The following is a 20,758-nucleotide window of genomic DNA, read 5'->3' as shown; positions in this document are numbered from 1 at the left end:
CCTCTCCCGTGACCAGGCTGTGGCCTTCCCTCCAGTCGCCACTGACGTACCCTTCTACTTCCCTGTAAGCAACCCGACCAGATGTCGTGCCCCACCGCTAGAACCGCCTTCGTCGCTTGATGACGGCCATGCCTCGGCCCACGTGGCCTCCAAACCCGCTTGAGCGCTCTCCCGGCTGCTCGACCCTCCTTGGTTGCTTCCGTATCCCTGCGTCAATGCCCGCAATTGCTGGTGCAGCCACCCCTCGTCGTGGTCCTGCGCTTCCGCCAAGAGCCGCATCGTACTGGCCTGTAACGACATTCCCAATAGCACCGCGTGCCAGTGCTTTGCCTTTGCGCTGGCCTTCCTGCGCAACTGCTGTAACAACAAAATTACATGTTACCCCTTGCATATCCAATTTTATTTTTTAAATGTATATACCTATGTACACACACACATATATACATATATATACATATATATACATATATATGCATACATATACACATATATGCACATGTCCTTCCTTATATATACCTGTATAGCCCCATATATGCAAGCCCGCCTACATACATGCAACTCACCGTCCGACCCCGCATATCATACCTATATCTACCTATATACGCCCATATATGCATGCCCGCGTACATACATATCTCCGTTGCAATGGCGCCCTCCAGATGTCCCACATGTCCAGGTAGTATCCGTCCTTGCGATCATCCCCCCCCCACTACGGCAGAGCGTTTGCGACCCGTATCTGTACCCTTGCCCACGCTCTCCCGTATACCTACCTTTGCATGTATGTGTATACATCCCCGTCTCCCTATACCTACCACCCTGTCCATGCCCATATACGCATCTACTCACGTATACATCCCCCTATATACCCACGCCCGCCTCCTATATATCCATACATAACTGTCCACATACCCGCACATATGCCCGTATATATATAACCTAAATTTATACCTCTACGTCCCGATCTATCTCTATACGCGTATATATATACCCGCACCCGTATACAGACCTCTGGACATATTTATATACACGTCCCCTTGTCCGTATATACCCCTTGTCCAACAGCAGAAGGAAACCTATAGAGAGGAAAGTGGAGCACTGCGCTGGGATATGGTAAACAGGAATCCGGCACACCAATGGATAAAAACTAATTTATTAAGTGACTGCGTGAGACACCAAAAACAGGACAACTACCCACTCTGACGCGTTTCGGGCTAAGCCCTTTGTCAAAGAGTATAACCCCAAATACAGAAGTGTTGACTTAAATACACAATTTACCTGATTGACAAAGGGCTTAGCCCGAAACGCGTCAGAGTGGGTAGTTGTCCTGTTTTTGGTGTCTCACGCAGTCACTTAATAAATTAGTTTTTATCCATTGGTGTGCCAGTTGCCTGTTTACCATATCCCAGCGCAGTGCTCCACTTTCCTCCCTAGAGGTTTCCTTCTGCTGTTGATCTTCAATCAAGTTGGATGCACGCATTGACGGAGTTCCTGTGTTTCTATGTGGATGGTCATTTAAGAGAACCTCCATTTCTACAAACAGTGAGTGTACTGTGGAGTTTTCATGCTGTTTATTGACTGTGTTGCCTATAAGCTCTGTGGCCTTATCTGAGTGTGGTTGGTTAAAAAGGGGGCACTTTACCTTTTGGTGTCTGTGCCTCCCCAGTACCCTATAAATCCCACTTTATGATTTAAGCCGGTTAGGTTGGCGGCCACTTGTTTATGAGTCATAGGTTTTGATTACACTTAAAGTCAATACTCCAGCTCAATATATTGGAGCAGCTACATAAGGATTAATACTCCCAGGATCAAGATCATTATTGCTCAGTCTACATGGGATTTATTGGATGTTATACTCTATGACTGTGATTTGTTTCTGTTGCACCGAGGATGGACTGTATGTCCTTTTTCTGCTACCCCTTGTCCAAGCCTATATATGCACAACCCATGCCCGTCATATACCCATATACCCGCATGTCAAACCCATGTACCCGCGCTCATGTCCTATATATCCCTACCCGCATACATACCTATACTCCCACGTATACATCTCTATATATACACACATATACATGCCAAATATCCCGCACCTATATATCCGTACACATAAGCATATCCACTCACACCTACCCCATCTACCCTATACATCCTTACATACCTAACTATATACGCCCATACCCTAACTATATACTTTTCTACGCACATACACACGAATATACACTGGCGACACACTTTATTCGAGCTCGGCTAGTCCCACGAATTCGGGTATACCCGGGTGTATTGAGGTTTGTGACTGTTTTCTGCCCGAGTGCATTGAGTTATTTTCCGGCAGGGATTGAAGCATTTTATTCCCGTTGGCTGCAATACTGCACACTACATATATATATACTGCATTACAATTCATGAATTTATGCCATTTGGTAGACACGCGAAGCATTGCAGCCTATTAAATCCTAATCATTATCATTTAACAGATCAGCCGCCCATCAGCCAGGCATGAAACCAGGCTGGGAAGGCAAATGCAACGGGGCTTGTCAGAGGTGAGGAGCGGCGCATTCCAGGTATCTGCCAGGTACATACCGGGTATTTGCTCGAATAAAGTGTGTCGGTGCAGTACACAAATATACACCCATTATGAATCTTTATTATTATCCTCATCGTTGCCTCCTCCTCAGCACTTCATCCACCCCCCCCCGCCAACGGTGTGGGGTGAGAAGTGGCCCGCGGGGGACCCGCGCACCCGCTCCCGTGCTTGGCCTTGCCCCGCTCCCCCTGCATACCCGCTACCCTTGGCGGGACGTGGCGTCTCATGAGAGCAGGAGTCCCGGCGCCTCTCCTCCTCGTTCACCCGCCTTCCCTTGCCCCGCTCCCCCCGCGTACCCGATACCCCTGGCAGGACGTGGCGCCACGTGGGAGCGGAATCTCTGCACCTCTCCTCCTCCTTCAACCCCCCCCTCTTGCTCCGCTACACCCGCGGCCCAGGCGTGACCCGGCCAGCGCGCGCCTTGTGGGAGTGAGCGCTGGAGTGCTCGCCGGAGCATGAGTCCCAGCGCCTCTCCTCCTGTTTCCCCCCCCCCGCCCGCCGATCGCTCCCCCCGGTGCTCCGGCCCAGATGGAGGACGGGGGCGGCCAGACAAATGCCGGTGACCATGGACGGCCCCGTAGTCCCTATCCTCCTTGCATCCCGCCTCCCCCCTCGCCGCCAGTTCAAAACCCGCGGCAATATGGGAGTGGGGGGTGCCCGGGAATTGACCCCCTTATGGGCTTACCTTAAACCTGAGAGGAGAGGGACCACCGAATCCTTGGCCAGCCAGGAGCAAGAGGCCGGACCTCCCTCCTGGCTGCCGGCTTTATCCTTGAAGCCCCTCCCCCGGCCGCTCTTGCGGCCAATCCGGTTCGGGGAGGCCGAGCCCCCCGGTCACCTGCCGTGCCGCCCATTCAGGCTAGGCCCGCTTCATTCCGGCTGTGAATTTGACACACGGAGCAAGTAGTCAATGGCAATAATAAGTTAAAGTTTAAGGTGGATTTAGTAAGCCCTATGTAATCAGGGCAAATAACTTGATGTTACCTATTGTAACACAGGTACAGCCATTATTTTCACTGAGTTAAAACCTTATTCACTGAAGTATTAATATGCAAAAATAACAACTGTAATTTAGCTCGTTAGCATAGGGTTAACATCATTGCAGGATAACATTGCATTATTTTCAAATATGTTAAATATATAAAAATGATAACATTTTGTATGTTTCCCATGTATTTTGTGTGTTCACAGTTATCTCACCATGTGGAGTAGGGACCCTTTCCTAACACCTTAGCAAAAGCACCTGCCTGTATTTCAAGGTGTGGATGTCAGTAATGCTAAGAGTTAAATACTGTAACTTTATTTTAAGATAAAGCATCATAATGCCAAAATTACGCGACGTTAACGCTATGCTTTGGGCCCTCTACTCCATTAGTCTCTCTCTCTCTCTCCAATGCCAGAGTGAGCTAATTACAGTAGCATGTCATTAACAATAACGCCATTGTTTTTTTTCAGGAGTAAATCCTGGTTAACGTCACATCATTTGCTTTAGTGAAAACTGTGTTATGATTAACGGCTATTTATTTACTGTAGGTTAAAGTTATGTTAAATAGGCCAATTGAGCTTAATGAATAATAGTTCTATGTGCTGAAAAATCTCATTTAGTTTTGTTCTAATACGTACTAAAGAAATAATGGTAAATGCGATTACCATTTTAAAGAGAAGAACAGTGTTTGCAGTATGTTTCTGTCCACAAATGTATTCATACAATATCTTTACTTAAAAATATGTTACAGTACATACTGTACAGTATTATCAGGTGAGACACTTAAAAAAAATGGTGCTTTGAGCTTCTCTGATATTTATTGCCATGGGTACCTTTGTCGTTAAGTCAATTTCAACACTTATCAATGGGAAATGTGCTTAGCACCTTTAACACTACTGTCAAGAATTAGCCCACTTTGACCTTGCATAACATAATTAGGATTTTTCTGCATAATTTGCACAAATGAGACATGAAGAAATCCCAATTAATTGTCACTACTCAACTACATTATTATTGCCTAAGAGGTTTCAAGATTTACTGAAGACTTAAAACTATGTGACCTAATTTGGATAAATCATTTTCACTTCTGCATTTTTTAAACAATTTCTATTTTTTTTTTTTTAGTAAAAGCATACACATCAAACACAATATTTCTCGACAAGAAAAAGCAAATAAACAATATCATGTGCAGTCTAATGAACAGTTTATAACCTATAATAAAAGGAATGTTCCATGCTAGACTGGCGTACTGGAGAGATTCATGGCACCGGAGAGAGAGTCAATGTCTTGAGAATGTCTAGTATCCAATTGTAAAATCAGAAAACCCTTAATTCTAGTTATAACTGAAACCACAGTGGCTCTATTTCCTTGCTTCTCTTGGAATAAATAATTTTAGGTCACTAGGTTTGTAACTGCATAAATTAATTTGAAATGGCATTGAGGGTTTGGGATTTGAGTTATACAAGTGTAGTATAGAGTATATTTGATGGGGGAAGTAAGTGCATCAGGAGTCAGGAGTGCAAGATGTAGCCACAAGCCCAAACTAATCAAATGCTACGCTGAAGAGGTGAGATTTCAGGCATGACTTAAAGATTGGGAGGGAGGTCGACTGGGGTGAGTTCTTCAGGTAAGAAACTAAAAAGGTTTCAGATGTGAGTGCTGTAGATACAAGTGTATGAGAGACCAGACTAGAAAAGGTGCAGTGGGAGATTATAGTTGAAATGTAGGAGAGTGTAGAGCCCGAAGGAGATTTTAATAGTTAATGTGGCGTTTGATTGTGAACTATGGGAAGGATTTCAGGAGGTGACAGACCTAGGGGAGAGTGAGATAACTCTAGCAGCATCATTTTAAATAAATTGTATTGTATGGGTTGGGAGGCAAGAGGGCCAGAGAGGATAAGGTAGGGAGATAATCAGAACATACGTGGGAGTTTTAGTGGTAGAGTGACAGAGGAAAGTGCTTATTCTTGCAACGCTGCAGAGACTTAGCAATATTAACAGCACACATGTGAAATGAGAAGAAAAGGGATGTCAAATATTACATCTAGGTAGTGCACTTGGCAGACTGGATAAAGGGTAGTGTTATTGAATGTGACAGAAAATGGTGCAATTTGGCCTGGTGGGATGATAGTGAGCAATGTTTTGGACATGTGAAGTTTTGGGCGACAGCCATCCAGCATGAAAGAGTAAAGAGACACAGTGACTTAAGATGGATTTCAGGAGTACTTTAAGAGTTGAAAGTTATGGTTGTGTCATCTGCATAGAGGTCATATTTGAAGCCAAAGGTGCTAATCAGTTTTCCAAGTGAGTGTATATAGGGAGTGAAGGAGTGGCCCCAGGATATAGCCCGGAAACACAGCAACAGATCGACAGGGGACAAGGAATAGAAAGCAATGGAGACACTGAAGGAGTGGTTAGAAAGATAAGAGGAGAACCAGGAGAAGCTTTGTTACAGACACAGGAGTAGACTGTGGTTGACAGTGTCAAAAGCAGAAGAGAGATCGAAATTAGAAGGTACTATATTAGAGCCCTTACAACTTGGAAATGTGTAGCTATTCAGCTACAGTATTTTGGTATGGGCAGTTTACATTGTAAGTACTATTCAGAAGCCAGATTGAAATGGGTCTAAGAGGTTGTGAGTATTAAGGAAATTGGGAAAGTGTGACTAGACAATACAGCCAAGAAGCTTAGATGAAAAAGAAAGGCGAGAGATGGTGGTAGCTAGAGGGGAAGTATGTTCAATGGTGTTGATCAAGGGTGTTATTTGTGACTACAGTATCACATGTGTAAAAACAGAATGATTGGTGCCTGAGCAAACCGAGGAGTTCATAATACATTTAAGTATAGGGAGTGGAGTGGGAGCAAAAGATTGGATAAAGTGAAAGGGAACAGGGTCAAGATTGCATGAGGTGAAAGGGAACGGGGTCAAGATTGCATGTAGGAAAGAAGGATAGTAGTTGAGATTGTTCCAATTCTGTGACAGGTGAGGAGTCCCTAGAGAGAGGTGTTAGAAAGGAGAGAAATATGCAATGTAATGTGTATGTGTTGATGGATTAGATCTACTTTTGCCTTGAAGAAGCCAATGTATTGTCCCAGTTGTGTACTCTGAAGATTTGATCAATGAATCCACTGTGTAGGTTTAAATAACAGATCTACAGTAATATAGGGTACAGATTTATAATTATCTATACGTATCTAATACGTAATTGAGAATGAATTAAATCTCAAAATTCTAATACATGTCGCATTGATTTGGAAAATGTACTAAATAGCTATATAAATGGCCTCTGAATTTTTTTTTTTATTGGATAACAGAATAGAAAGAAACATTCCAACTGCGACAGGCTTTGAATGATTGAAGTGTGAAAAATGTGTTGATTTAATGTGACGTACTTTTAGGAAAGTGGTACCCTCCATGTAAATTAGGACTGATTCACACGGCAGTGCTGACATGGACTGTAGGACATTTTTAAGGCTGCTTAACACACACATACAGAAACTAGATAATGGCAAACGCTGGCTAATGAAGAAAAATGATTCAATTTCATGCTGGTTTGTTCTAATAACTTCTCTACCATTTCCCTTCATTACCTTCCAACTTGATATTGATCATGGAAGATTTTATTTGATGCACTGTTCCTGTTTTTTGTACTGAATATGATTTGTGTGTGCTGTGAAATGTAAGTGCTCCTGACTATAATCCTAGGATTCTAAGGATATATATTAGGATCTCACTATTTCTAAAGAGCATTAAATGTCTCTCTTTTCAAGGCACCTCTTTAGGGCATATGATCTATTCCTTAGATCTTATTTTGCATCGCAGGTGTGTTTTTTTGCCCAGATGTCGGCACATTGCTATATATTATATTGCAGACTCCTCTATCTGGGTTCAATGAAGTTTTTTTTCTGATTGATATTAAAACCGTCAGCTGTAGAGTGGTCAAACGAGGTTGAAACAAATATGTTAGAATTAGAAAAAATCCTGCGGTATCTTTCTGTAAAATGATTAAAGAGCAAGCATGAGCCATAAATGACTGTGTCAAGAAATAAATTGATGATAATGGGAGTTAGAAATCAGGAGAAGAAAAAAATAACATTAGTGGAGTTTTTGGCATTTTTGGTTCAAAACAGAGTATAATTATAGCAAAAGAGGATTAATATGTTGTATTGTGATGGTTTCATTTCAATATAACATGATTTTACATTCTCCATACAAGTATGATGTGTAAAGCATTGCATATAAAGTTAATATCAGAACAATGGATATTAAGAGACTGGAGAATAGATAATGCAGATACAGAACTAACAGATGAGAGATATGTGTTTAATTATCTGGATGAATATACACTTTATATTTTGAGAATATGCAGAAATGTGAACTATAAGTAAAAAATGTAATGTATTTTACCCCTGCCTTGTGCAATTATAAAAATCACTGCTATCAAATGTTCTCCTACTGAATGTTTTAACTTTAAGCATTATCTGATGAAAGTTGTGCCAAGTTTTAAGTCCAAATAAAATAATTCAATGTTTTGGAACATTTTTTGGATTTAATTTCTCTAAGTAGCATTAACCTGTTTCCATTTGAGTGTCTTTTGCCATATTAAAGATTTTCAGTGGAAAATGTTGGCCTTTGTAGCAGTGGCCAATATAGTTAATAGTTGAGTGTTTAATCATTTTCATTTAAAGTTGTCTAATGGAATTTTAAATAGGTATATAACTTTGAACTGGGCCGGATGTTGACCGGATTAGCTTTGTCCAGGCTCCAAAGTGGCTCAGACTGAACTGCATAGATTGTGAAAAGCAAAATAAATTGATTGATATCATTTTGAGAGGGCTGAACTTACATATTAATTAAACAATACATATTGTATACAATTACAATTAATGAACAATACAATTATACAAATAGCCACACACAATAGTGCAGGTATGTCGCACTTATTGACAGGAATAGGTCTACAGGTAAGCAAAAACGTTCTGCCATTACAGTTAACAGCAGGTACTGAGGAATCACGGTGTAATAATGCGTGTTGGAGTTTATGGAATCCCGGCAGTAGAATGCATGACCCCAAATATTTTGTAAGAACAGTTGGTGTATATTGGCTAATATGTTTTCGGGGGGGGGGCAAATATGGGTATACATAAATTAAGAAGTACTATGTTTTAAATTTGAGAATCAAAAAATAGCCTTTGCGTCTACATTTTAAAAACTCACAAACTGCTTCAAAAATGAGTGTGAGCCTACGCAAAGTGATCTAGGACATATTTGCACATCTATACTCAGGTCCTGTAGCATATATACAGTAGGGATCAAGAAGACAACTGTAAAACGGAAGGGAAGAAAATGCACAATTTCACTCTCTGTACATATTTGTACATATTTCATCATAGAAATAACCATCTTCTGATTCAGAGGGATATGAAACTTGGCTCATAGTGCAATCTATTTTCTTAAGGTTGTTACAGTATGAACTGCTACCTAATTCCTAACACAAGTAATATGCATTTTTCTAATTCTGCTTTTGAAAGTTACAGATGGCTTTCCCTGCTTAGAATTGAAAAACTGGTGAATACATGTTTTAGTGAATGTGTTACCACACTGAATGCTTATTGCAACTCCAATATATACCGACATACAGAGTCTTAGTAAACTCAATCAGTAGATCCCGAAACACACGTGTTTGAATACAGTAGCTTATTAAGAGATCTCTTCCTCCAGGGGAGTGGTGGGTGAACTAGTTGCTGCTACTGTACAAGCATGGGAACTATATATGTGTATTTTTGCACTGGTTTTGTTTATGTTTTTTTCCCCACTATAATTATTAGGGCACTTCTGGTTGTAACTAGTTTTAATGGCACTGCAGCTCATACATATCACATATATAATGCTTCTTAAATGTTAACCTTTAAGTCACCGCATATATGTCACGTACCCCATGCTGTGTGCTGCAGTGATTGTGTTACTTCTCTTTATGCAGTGGAAGAAATACATAAGAGTATAATATTGGTACTGTAGGACCTACTGAAATGGACCTACTGAAATGGGTCTACCGTTACGTGGTCGTAGGCTTAAAATATTTTGGCTAAATTACATATATATATCAAAAAAGACTTCAGATAAAATACATATTAATGTATTAAATGAATTGTCAAGTTGGATGCAGCATTGTGGTCTTTATGTTTTTTTTTTAACTCCAATACAAACTACATATGTGAGAATAACAGCTATTTGTGGCACCATTTTAAATGTACAATCCTGACATTTCTCAATCTGTTCTCTTTTTTTGATGCACAGAAATGGATTACGCTAGTTATACAGATGTGTACAGTAGGCTCTAAAAAATAATGTTTCTGTGCACCAGAAAATGGACAAAATGCGCAAAATTGTCCGCCAAGTTCAACTAGGCATAAACCCTACAAAGACACAAGAGTGTTAGCACAGAATTAAGTTGCTATGTCTAACACCAAAAATGTATTTGACGTAGCATGGATATTTCATTATATAGATTAACAAGATGTATTATTTTCACGGTATTTGCAAACGTATAAATAAAATGACACTAGTAATTGATACCTACTAATACTAGTTATAATGAAAAAAAAGACACAATTCTGATTGAGGGGATATGATAACTACAGTATACACAGATCTGTATATTCAGGGTCAATACAAGGAGCTTTCAAAAGAACTATTCATCCCATGGGCCGTACAAAGGACACCGGGTCATTCCTTAAGGTTGGAGGAAAGAAATGTAACCAGCAACAAAGGAAAGGGTTCTTTACAGTAAGGGCAGTTAAAATGTGGAATTCATTACCCATGGAGACTGTGATGGCAGATACAATAGATTTGTTCAAAAAAAGGTTGGACATCTTTTTAGAAAGGAAAGGTATACAGGGATATACCAAATAAGTAAACATGGGAAGATGGAAGTACACATGTCGTCTAAGTTTAATATGGATTGAACTCGATAGACATATGTCTTTTTAAAACATCATCTACTATGCAACTATGTAAGTTTAATTGTATCAATCAAGCATTCCACATGAGGGAGGCATCAAAAAAATAATTTTAAACAACAATTTATGTGCCATATGTGTTAAATCTTCATACATACGATGCATATTTTATGATGGTTTGTATTACTTATTAGCACTGACATTTTGAAACACCAAAAAGTGTAAAAAGTCATCTTGGTAGATACGCCCAATTGTCTTACTTCCAAAGAAAACAATGGGATCTATATACTAAAATCCTCCTTCTGCAAAACCTGGGGAATAACCATTGCCTAAGAAATGTTCCATATTTATCATAGTAAAATAAAATCCCATTGCTTTCAAATCAATTCCTTTTCTTTGATAAATACAGTGCAGTTTTGCCCCCCAGAGATTTTAATAAATAAACCCCAATATATTATCTATTTACTTTTTTTCATCTATTGGATTATGCTTGCTTTTTTGTGACTTTTCAGGACATATTTTCTTGAATGGAGCCCTTATCAGCATCTTCTCTCTTTCAGGTTCTCCATACTATTACAGTGCAGCTCGCGGAACAGCGCCCCCTGCAGCCGCCACTGCTTACGATCGCCACTGACAACATGCAATGAGAACTCAAGCACTTACTGCACATATAATTTGTGGGAGTTGTACCACCATACTTAATTTGCCATAACATTTCAAATTGTGAAAGTAAGGAGCATATCCAATGTCAAAATGGCAAACGGAATATTTCTTCTTCAAGAGTCTTTTCGATTGTTGAAGTTCATCTGCTTCTGAACTTCAAATGCTTTCATTCTATTGTCCTTCCAAAATGCTCATCACCCATCTATAATGTATTTGTAGCCTGATGAATGCTGGGAGGAATTGGCCTTGGCTACGCTGGGACAGAATGAAAAGCAGATAACCAACGCACTTGCTTACATTGTACTTTTCAACATGGGCCTTCTGCTTGATGAATCATAATCATAAGAGAAGCCTATTCCACTTATACAGCACCAATGTAAATAACATGCTTCTTTGTGTGACTTATGAGAGTGGCTTAGCATAAACAGTAACATGGTACAAGTTTGTAACTCAAAATGCTTACAGCATACAATCTTTTGTAAAATGCTGCACTGATTCAAGTAATTCAGTACGTTTTAACAAACATTAAACCAGGTTAACATTCACTATGGCTACATTTGGGGCTGAAGTAATCATGTGTGTGAAAATCACCAGCTCTGGTCCATGCTTTCTAAATTTAATGAATTGAGCTCTAAAATGAGCAATGAATGGCACAACATCTCAATATATTTTTATTTTATAAAAGTTGATGTTTAATGTGTTTGGTTAATAGTTACCTTGCTACAAGAAAATATTACTGATTGGAAGTATATGCACTTTTAGAACATCGAGTGAAATACAAATACTGTATACAGATGCAGCAGATGTTGTTACCCTTGTAAACGTGAGTTAACGCAGAAACTAACGCGTTAAATAATATGTGTGTAATTTATCTCCATAATCATTGTTTTCAACAGTACTACTATGAAATACTGTAATGCACCAGAGTTAATGCAACAAATTGTGTTAACGGGAGTAATAATGCTTGCTACATCTGCAGCTGAAAAAAATCTTATTTCTAAAAAAAAATTAAAAAGAGAGAATATGTTAGTGACCCGTTTTGAAATAATTTCCCACTTGAGCTACTACATCGTTACGATAGGAGGCATGTAAATCCATAGAAACGGACTTATCTTCATCGCATTTTATATTTTTTTACAAAAACAAAATCAATGCGCATAAAAAAAAAAGGCAAACACAGCAATGTGGCTGAATGATATGCAACTTGTTTAGCTAGTTGATAAGGTGTCCATTTGTGTATTGTTCTTCCAATCTAGTTACCTTCACTCACAATATTTAGCTACTTATAAATAGCAAGAGGTTTAAGAGAAGCTGAAAATTACATATACATTTCATTCCTTTCGTTTTGACCTTGGAAGTCAATGTATGAATTAAAGATAGAGTTCTTCTTAAGCCTTTTCCCTGCTGGATAATAACATGCGAAAAAAGGTGCCAGAATATATTTTTATGCAACTACTCCTGTGAAATTGTTGCTGTATGGGGGTTTCTTTCCAGTTAGGCTATATTGTAATATCACTTTGTAATACTGCCGCCTCTTGCAATGTGCATGGTGCCTAGTTCTGTAATGAATATCCAAATAGAGACAAATACCACACAATGCACCTACTTAGCTAACATATGAGGCCAAATCCCACTGCTCAGCGCTATTTAATTTTAGACAAAAAGGAACATGGAATGGGTTCAACTAGATTATTTATTTTTATGGAACTGCTTCCCATACAGAATGTGGGAAAGACCCATGAGATATTTGTTATTTGAAGAGAAGAACACTGTACTTCACTTAAAGCAGCAAACATGGCTATGATGACAACATATTGCTTTTTAAAAACATGCATATTATCCTTCCCTATTAGCTACATATGCTTCTTTTTCTAACGTTTTAGCATTAAGCACTATTACATTAATTTTAAATCTGAACCCATCATTCATATCTATGCTAGTAGGGTACTTTATTGTTTATAGTGTGCGATGTATCAAATCTGTTTTGGTGCAAAATGTATGCAGTGTAATTTTCATCTTCTGTTTCTTAGTATCAGTGTATTAAAGAATAGTTCTTCACTTTTGCACTGTGTGAATCAGCTTGCAATTTGAAGAGTGCCAACACAAATTCTGTGTCCCATTTCATAATTTTTTAGTTTTTACCAGTGTCAAAAAATCCTGAGGTCTGAATCGGCGTAAAACTTCTCTGGCCAACAACGTACGTCAGATTTACTGCAGCAACTGCTAACATTTGATGCAGCTATTAGCAGAAAATGATGCATTGTGGGGGAACAAGATTTGTATTCCATTGATACATCACTCACTACTGTATTGGAAAGCAAAGGGCATTGATGGCAACCATTTACAATACTTCAGATTAGTTCAAATTAATTTCAACCCAAGCATACAGTGAAGAAAAGAACAATTATGGATGATTTAGTAATCCTACCAAATAAAACAGAGATGATGTGGTTCATAGTAGGAAAAGATAAACACAAGTATGCAACTAAAGTAAATACAAATACAATTCTGCACTGCACAAACTGATCCCGCATTGGTACAAAATGTCTCAGTGGCACCAGCACTTACACACATCCAAATATAGATAATTTTTTTGGTGTGGATTATACATGAAGCCCCAATCACGTGCACCATTGGCACATTCTTATTTATTGAATGAATCAATGCATAATTAATTTCAATAATAATAATAATATTGTTATTATTAAAAGTCAAGTAAAGCTAAAAAAAGCATATAGTACATGTAAAGGTCTAAAATATTATTAAAATCTAAGATGCGGCATTGTTTTATTACAAAATATGCTAAAATCACCATCTAGGATAAGCATGCTCTAATGTCAGTTTAGCAACTTAATTTGCATTCATTTGGATTTTTTTTAGACAGTGTCTACATGGGTATTGTTGGTGACAAGTTGCTTGATCATGTTATGTATTTTTTAAGTGCTGTTTAAACCTGTAATGTTGTTTATTCAGTCCGTATCAAATGCTTTAAATTTGGGAAGAAAAAATGTGTGAATTAGGAATTAATGTATAAGCTCCAAGTCCTTAATATACCCACTCAACTTTAAAAAATATATATATACAGTATATAATGCAGAAGTCTAGTACACAGGTTTAATACTAAGGACACATGGGCCTTTATTTTAACTTAATCTTTTCTGGGACCTTAAAAACGCAATCATTTTTTTCTTGTTATTTTTTTGTTTGTAAACTGTACTGTAACTCCATGTAAATGACAATGATAATTTTAGGAAATGGCAGAGTACTGAAATGGCAGCTAGTCCATCCAAAAGGTGTTTAAGTTGTAAATTGTTTACTGATTGGTATTGGGATGTCATTGTCACTGTGGGATGTCAGTGCACTCACATAAATTCTATAAACTATATCTACTGAACAGCAGTGATACCTGTTGCAATACCTTGCATTGAATTGGGGCCCTTCCATGAGTCGATTAGCTAATGGTGTGGTTAATTTCCTGGCTCACCGATTCCTTGCGCTAACACAAGTGCAATCCATTCATTGTTTTGCACTGATTATAACATTTCATAATGATATTGGATACGAGTTAAAAATGAGACTCTACAGTATGCGCCTTTAATCTACGCTTGTGATCAAGTGCTTTATCATAAATACATAAAACAACAAGCTTTAACAGTGTCACAACCATAGCATCCAAGGTCATGGCAGATATCATGTTGTACTGAAACAGCAAGTTAATGGGGGTTGCCCAATGTCATGCAATGTATGTATAAATTGTCAATAATGTCCAAGCCTACCACCTCCAAAGACAACCTGTTAGAAAGTCCGTGAAGGGACTGTTTCTTATGTCTTACAACCACTTAGTAAATATGGCCCTAAGTGCTGACACAGATCCCTATATGTACATGCTTCTTGAGTTGTCAAATCCACGTCTGTTTTGTTTCTGCTTTGTGATATATATATATATATATATATATATATATATATATAACAAAAATAAAGTCCATTGTGGGAATTTTTAACTCTTTCTGCTCAGCCTCATATTCAGATTTTACCGTAGCCTGGTTTTCACTTTCTAGTGGCCTTGTACATTCTTAAAACCGTCAAAAAAAAAAAAAAAAACCTGCATTACTGTCACCATTGGAGTTCCTTTTCAAAAGAGAATGCAGTGTTTTTCTTATTTATCTCAAGCAAACTGCTTTGTAATAGGGACTTCCAACATCCAATACTGTATCCGCCAAAGTTTGTGACGCCTGCATAAATAAAGTTTACTTGTAAAAAAAGAAATCAAAATATGTGAAAAAAATAAAAAATAATTGCCTTTGAAAATCGGGGATTAATTGTTCCCTCCACAGATACAAGATGCTTCTTAAAATGTGTTATGTTTTGTATTTTTTTTTTTTTGTAGAAAAATATTTGACTTGAAATCTTGGTGTTTTATTTCTTAGTGCTGTGTGTTGCTTTTGTGTGTAATATTTGAATGTAATTACAGCAGTGCCAATTTGCCAAAGATGTTTAAACATTTTTTCTGTTTTATTATAATTTTTTTTTTAAATTGGGATGGCCAGTATTTTTGTTATTCAGGTTTTTTCTGTCAGTGAATCTGTGAATTTATTCTAAGTTAAATGGTTGACTGCAAGCCTTTTTTAGTTTAGTTGAAGAAACATGCAATAAGATTGGCGTAGATTCAATATCTGTGTGTCTTTCCATTGGAGTGACTGTTACTTGTGAACAATTGAATTTATGTAATCTTTATGTGAGATAATTATTTGTAAATATTTTACCATAATTTTATTGGTTCAGAAAATAAAAGTAATTTTTTAAGTTCACAAAATGTGTACTTTCTTTTTTAATAGAGAACAAGCAGTGAATCAACATACACATTCCTATACTATACCTACTGTAATTTTCTTGTGCACAGATTTGCAGCTTTACAGTATGTGATTTATCAGTTATACTGCTTGGTGCATCTTTACATACTGTACATTTCTGCAACCCTCTTTAAATAAGTGAAGACTCACTGTAGGAGGTCCAACACAAACAAATTCACAAGGTTTAAGACATCTACTTCTTGTATGATAGGTGGATTTGCACAGTGTTTTATAAAGTGAGAACAAAGAAGTTGAAGACATCTCACAAACATTTTCCTTATGATTCTGTCCACTGCAGTCCAATAAAAAGACTAATCTGTAGGAGGTCCAACTATAGTGCCCCAAGGATTCTTCCCCCCAGCCCCTCCCAGAGTAATCTTTAGTCGGGGCCCGGTGCTAAGCGTAAATTGGGGACCACCCACAACAGCCACATTTAAATACAAATACAGGATGTTTTCATTGAACAGCATTCAAAAGTTTTATTGAAATTCTGCAAATATTACTACAAAATACAAACATTTGAATCTACCTACATGTGTCGCTGTATATTTTATGTGCAAAGTTACAAATAACATCACCACATTTCGATTTAATATCTGATTCAATTGTCGTCAAGGAAGGAGCGTTCAGTCTTGGGTGAAGCTGCAACTGTAGAGCTCGTTCTTAATAAGTTTCAACTTTGAAACCGATCTGTCGCCTTTGCAGTTTGTGGCCATCATTGTTAGGAAAAGTCGTAACGCCATTTCAATGTTAGGAAATGTTTGTCATGCTGTAATAGTATTGCGTTGTGTGTTAGTTTTCAAATACATTTCTGACGAATAAATGAAACTAACTATTCTACACAACATTGTAGAAACATTATCTTTGAATATTTTTTTTTATAAACAGTTAGGCTATATAAAATGAAAAGCAATTTACTGTTATAATCACACAAAAAAACCTTTCATCTTTGATCAGTGAAAATGTAAAATGCAATTTTGAGTCATAGTATTTGTGAAACCTCTGTACGGTATGGGGCCCTTGGAAAATCTGGGGCCCTGTGCTACAGTCCCATTAGCCCATGCCTTAAGATAGTGTAAGGGTTCCAGTCCAGGCTTTGGCTGGAACCCGCCCTTACCTGGCTGCTGTGGACATTTTGATTACTGGCAGCCTGCTATATTGGCTGCACCTGTTCAAGGGCTTAAATATCAGCCAATGACTTCCAGCCCCTGCCTGAGCATTGTATATGTTTCCCTGTGTTCCTGGCCACCCTGGGCTCTAGTTCCTGAGCCTTCCTTGTTCGTGAGCCTTCCCTGTGGCTTCTCTGTTCCAGGGGCTAGCCTGTTAATTTGGAATCCCTGTTGCTGACCCCAGACCGTGACCCCGACATCGCTGCCTGCCGCCTGCCCTGACCCTTTGCACCACTGCCACCAGCCCTGACCTCCTGCCTGCTTACCAACTATGGATACTCTTACAGGACTCTGTCCCTGAGCTCTGGTCAGTTGATTTGTATCCCTACCTCAGCCCTGCGGGTCCGCTTCCTGATCAGAGATGAGCACCATCACAAGATGGCACTGTTTCCCTTCCCCCTCTCCAGTATCATAGTTCTATAGGCTCCTGGAGGGGGTGTCAGTCTTAGAGAGCAGCACAGAGACTTCTTCAGGAAAAGGAGGTTGCACTTTCACCCGTCTCGTTGAGACACCGCTCCATGCACCCAAACATGCTCTGGGGGTGCGCTGATGCATGTATCAAAAAGGAAGAGGGAGATTTAAGAGGAACCTTAGTTTGTAGTTGCTTTACAAGCGAAATGACCTAAGATACGATTTCCCTCCACCAGTCTGGAAGAGCTGTGCAGAGAGAAGCAGCATCTCCCTGCACAGCTCTTGCAGGGGATCACGCTGTATTTATTAAAATTTTTAATTGGATTGAAGCCACAGGTATCTGCAGCTGAACCGTATTAATTTCAGGTCTAGGGCTCCCCTGCTTCCCGAGGTACAGGCCTCCGTATTGGGTGCTGGTATCTCATGCAAGTTTAAATATCCTGCGTCACATGCTCGGGACATTTAAATTTGCAAGAAATACCGACACCAGATAAGGAGGCCTGTACCTCGGTAAGCCAGGGGTCCCCGGACTTGAAAGTCATGCGGTTCAGCTTCGGAAACCACCTGTTCCAATCCTATGTAATAAAAATAAAATAAAAGCAGTGCTTCATTACCTTCGTGGCTAAGCACTAAGGTAATGAAGCGGTTAACCCCTAATACGCAGTTTATTGATGGTAGAGGGTGGGTGAATATTGTAGTTGCCCAAGGGTGGATGGTTAGGCCGCCTGGGAGTGTTGCGGGAGTGGTTAATCCCTTCATTACCGTAGCAGTTACTACAGGTTAAGGTAATTAGGGGGTTAACACCTTCCGCCACCCACCCGGGAGGCCTAGCCATCCACCCTGGACAACAACAACCTTCACGCACACCCCTGTACCACCAACAAACCGGGTAGTGTTATTTAACCCTTTCATTACCTTAGTAGTTAGCCACATTTAAAGTGAGCTTTTTAAGTGATACAGTTAGATTACAGTTAATATATATATATATATATATATATATATATATATATATATATATATATATATATATATATATATATACACAGTGGTTGACAAATCACCAAAAAATCTACTCGCCACACAAAAAAATCTACTCGCCACCTGTACCAAACGTGTGCTGCTTGGGCCAATATTTACTCGCCCGGGGGTTAAATCCACTCGCCCGGGGCGAGCAAATGTATAGGTTTGTCGAACACTGTATATATATATATATATATATATATATATATATATATAGTTAATATACTCACTTTCTTCATGCAAGACCAATAACAAATAACCTCAGCTGATATGACATGGATCTAATTGCATTCTCTCACAGGTATGTTCCTGATGTTGAAACCCTGTGTATAAGACTGAATCTGGCCTTGTAGAATTGATATAAATTAGTATGTTTGAATGTAAAAAGGTTTTTTTTTTTTTTCCTCTTAACTCTGTGCTGTTAATTGACCAAATGGAACAAGCTGACTGATTGGGGAGGGGGAGGGTCATGTGACTGTTTTTTCTGTATAATACAAACACCTTTGCTGCATTAGGCAGTGAGGCATTTAAAGTGAGCTTTTTAAGTGATAAAAACAGTTAGACTACAGTTTGACTAGAGGTGACTGGGGACTGGATCTACTGCACACTCTTTTACTCAAGACAACAAACGGTAAGCTATTCAGATCACGCTATGATCCCATGCTTGTTAGCCTGCATAGTTTAACCCCCCACCCCTTTACAACTTCTTTCACTGCAGCCTCTCCCAAAACTGACTGCACAAAACACTTAAACCCTGAATTGACCCTAGCATTGCAATGCAGCAAAACACTTGACAAGGTACAGGCTCACCCCTGCTGTTTAGTCTGCACACACTCACTCTGCTCACAACAGCTCCTTGCAGCACTGCCTACCTCTGGCATCATGAACCTGCTATGTCTTTTAACTTTTTTCTCTCTCCTGGCCTCATGGAGATGTTACTCCCTCTATCCACTACAAACTCCTCCATCCTGGCCCACACCCAACATCACCATACACCCTGGACTACTCAGAAGCCTTGCACTATCTACTGAATGTTGGTGGAGAACTCTAAAAACCAGCACACCAACCACTGCTCGCTCAAATGGCAAACACCACAAATTTACAACTTGCAAACAAATAACCAAATTTCTACTCATACTATTACTCTCTCTAGCAGGTGATGTTGAAACTAACCCAGGTCCTCCCATTTCAGCTCTGTCCCATGCCCCTGAGAATTCCACCTTTAAATTCCAAAAAGGGGCTATCTGTCACCCATATAAACATCCGGAGCCTGCTGCCCAAACTGGATGAACTAAGGGCATGGTGCCTTATGCATAAACCCAAAGCCATCGTTCTTACAGAAACATGGCTATCCCCTAAAACCCCTGATGCAAATATCGCCATTCAGGGATACTCCATTTTTAGGAGAGATAGGTCAAAGAGAGGAGGAGGGGTGTTATTTTATATTGCAGACACCTTACAATTTACACTGTTAAATTGCCCACCAAGTCCATCCTCTTTTGAAACTCTAGTTGGCAAAATCTGCCTCCCCTTTTCTAAGCCCATGTTGCTTGCTGGCATCTACCGCCCCCCTAAAGCCCCTCTACAATCCTTGACTGATATCACCCAATTTCTTGGCTCCATTTCCTCTCTGAATGAGAAGAGTGAGCTGCTAGTTCTAGGGGATTTCAACTTCAATTGGCTTGACCCTAAAAACCACAAAATCCAGATACAACTCAAGTCACTTAACCTATCGCAACTCATTTCCCAACCCACACGGATAAACCTGAAATCGCATAACCATTCCTTGCTAGACTGGATTCTCTTCTCAAACCCCAGCAGAATCCAATCCTCTGGCATCCTTCCTGATATTTTCAGTGACCATGCAATAGTGTACTGTGTAAGGAAAATTAAACCACCCCATTCAAGCCCTAAAGTTCTCCTCACTAGAACATTTAAAAACTTTAACCCACAACAGTTTCTGGATGACCTTACCAACTGCCCATGGCACAGAATCGATTTAATTCCTGACCCTGATTCTGCGCTTGACTATTTCCAATCCGAGTTCTTAAAACTCTGCGATACCCATGCTCCACTACGCAAAATAAGGGTACGGGGGGCCCACCTTCCATGGGTTACAC

The 20,758-nt window shown here is 39.3% G+C and overlaps 1 protein-coding gene across 3 annotated transcripts in view; it reads left to right on the top strand.

Annotated features, from left to right (window-relative positions):
• Positions 1-15,308, top strand: part of PAX5 (paired box 5) — a 268,060-nt gene extending 252,752 nt beyond the window's left edge. For all 3 annotated transcript variants that reach the window (XM_075602572.1, XM_075602563.1, XM_075602582.1), the window contains one exon: positions 11,086-15,308. In XM_075602572.1, coding sequence (XP_075458687.1) covers positions 11,086-11,159 — 74 coding nt within the window. In that variant the 3' untranslated portion in view covers positions 11,160-15,308. The remainder of the gene's footprint in view (positions 1-11,085) is intronic.
• Positions 15,309-20,758: the final 5,450 nt, after the last annotated feature.

This window comes from Ascaphus truei, chromosome 1 (genome assembly GCF_040206685.1).
Source record: "Ascaphus truei isolate aAscTru1 chromosome 1, aAscTru1.hap1, whole genome shotgun sequence".
NCBI classification, from domain to species: Eukaryota; Metazoa; Chordata; class Amphibia; order Anura; family Ascaphidae; genus Ascaphus; species Ascaphus truei.
This window is presented reverse-complemented; position numbering and strand designations above follow the sequence as displayed.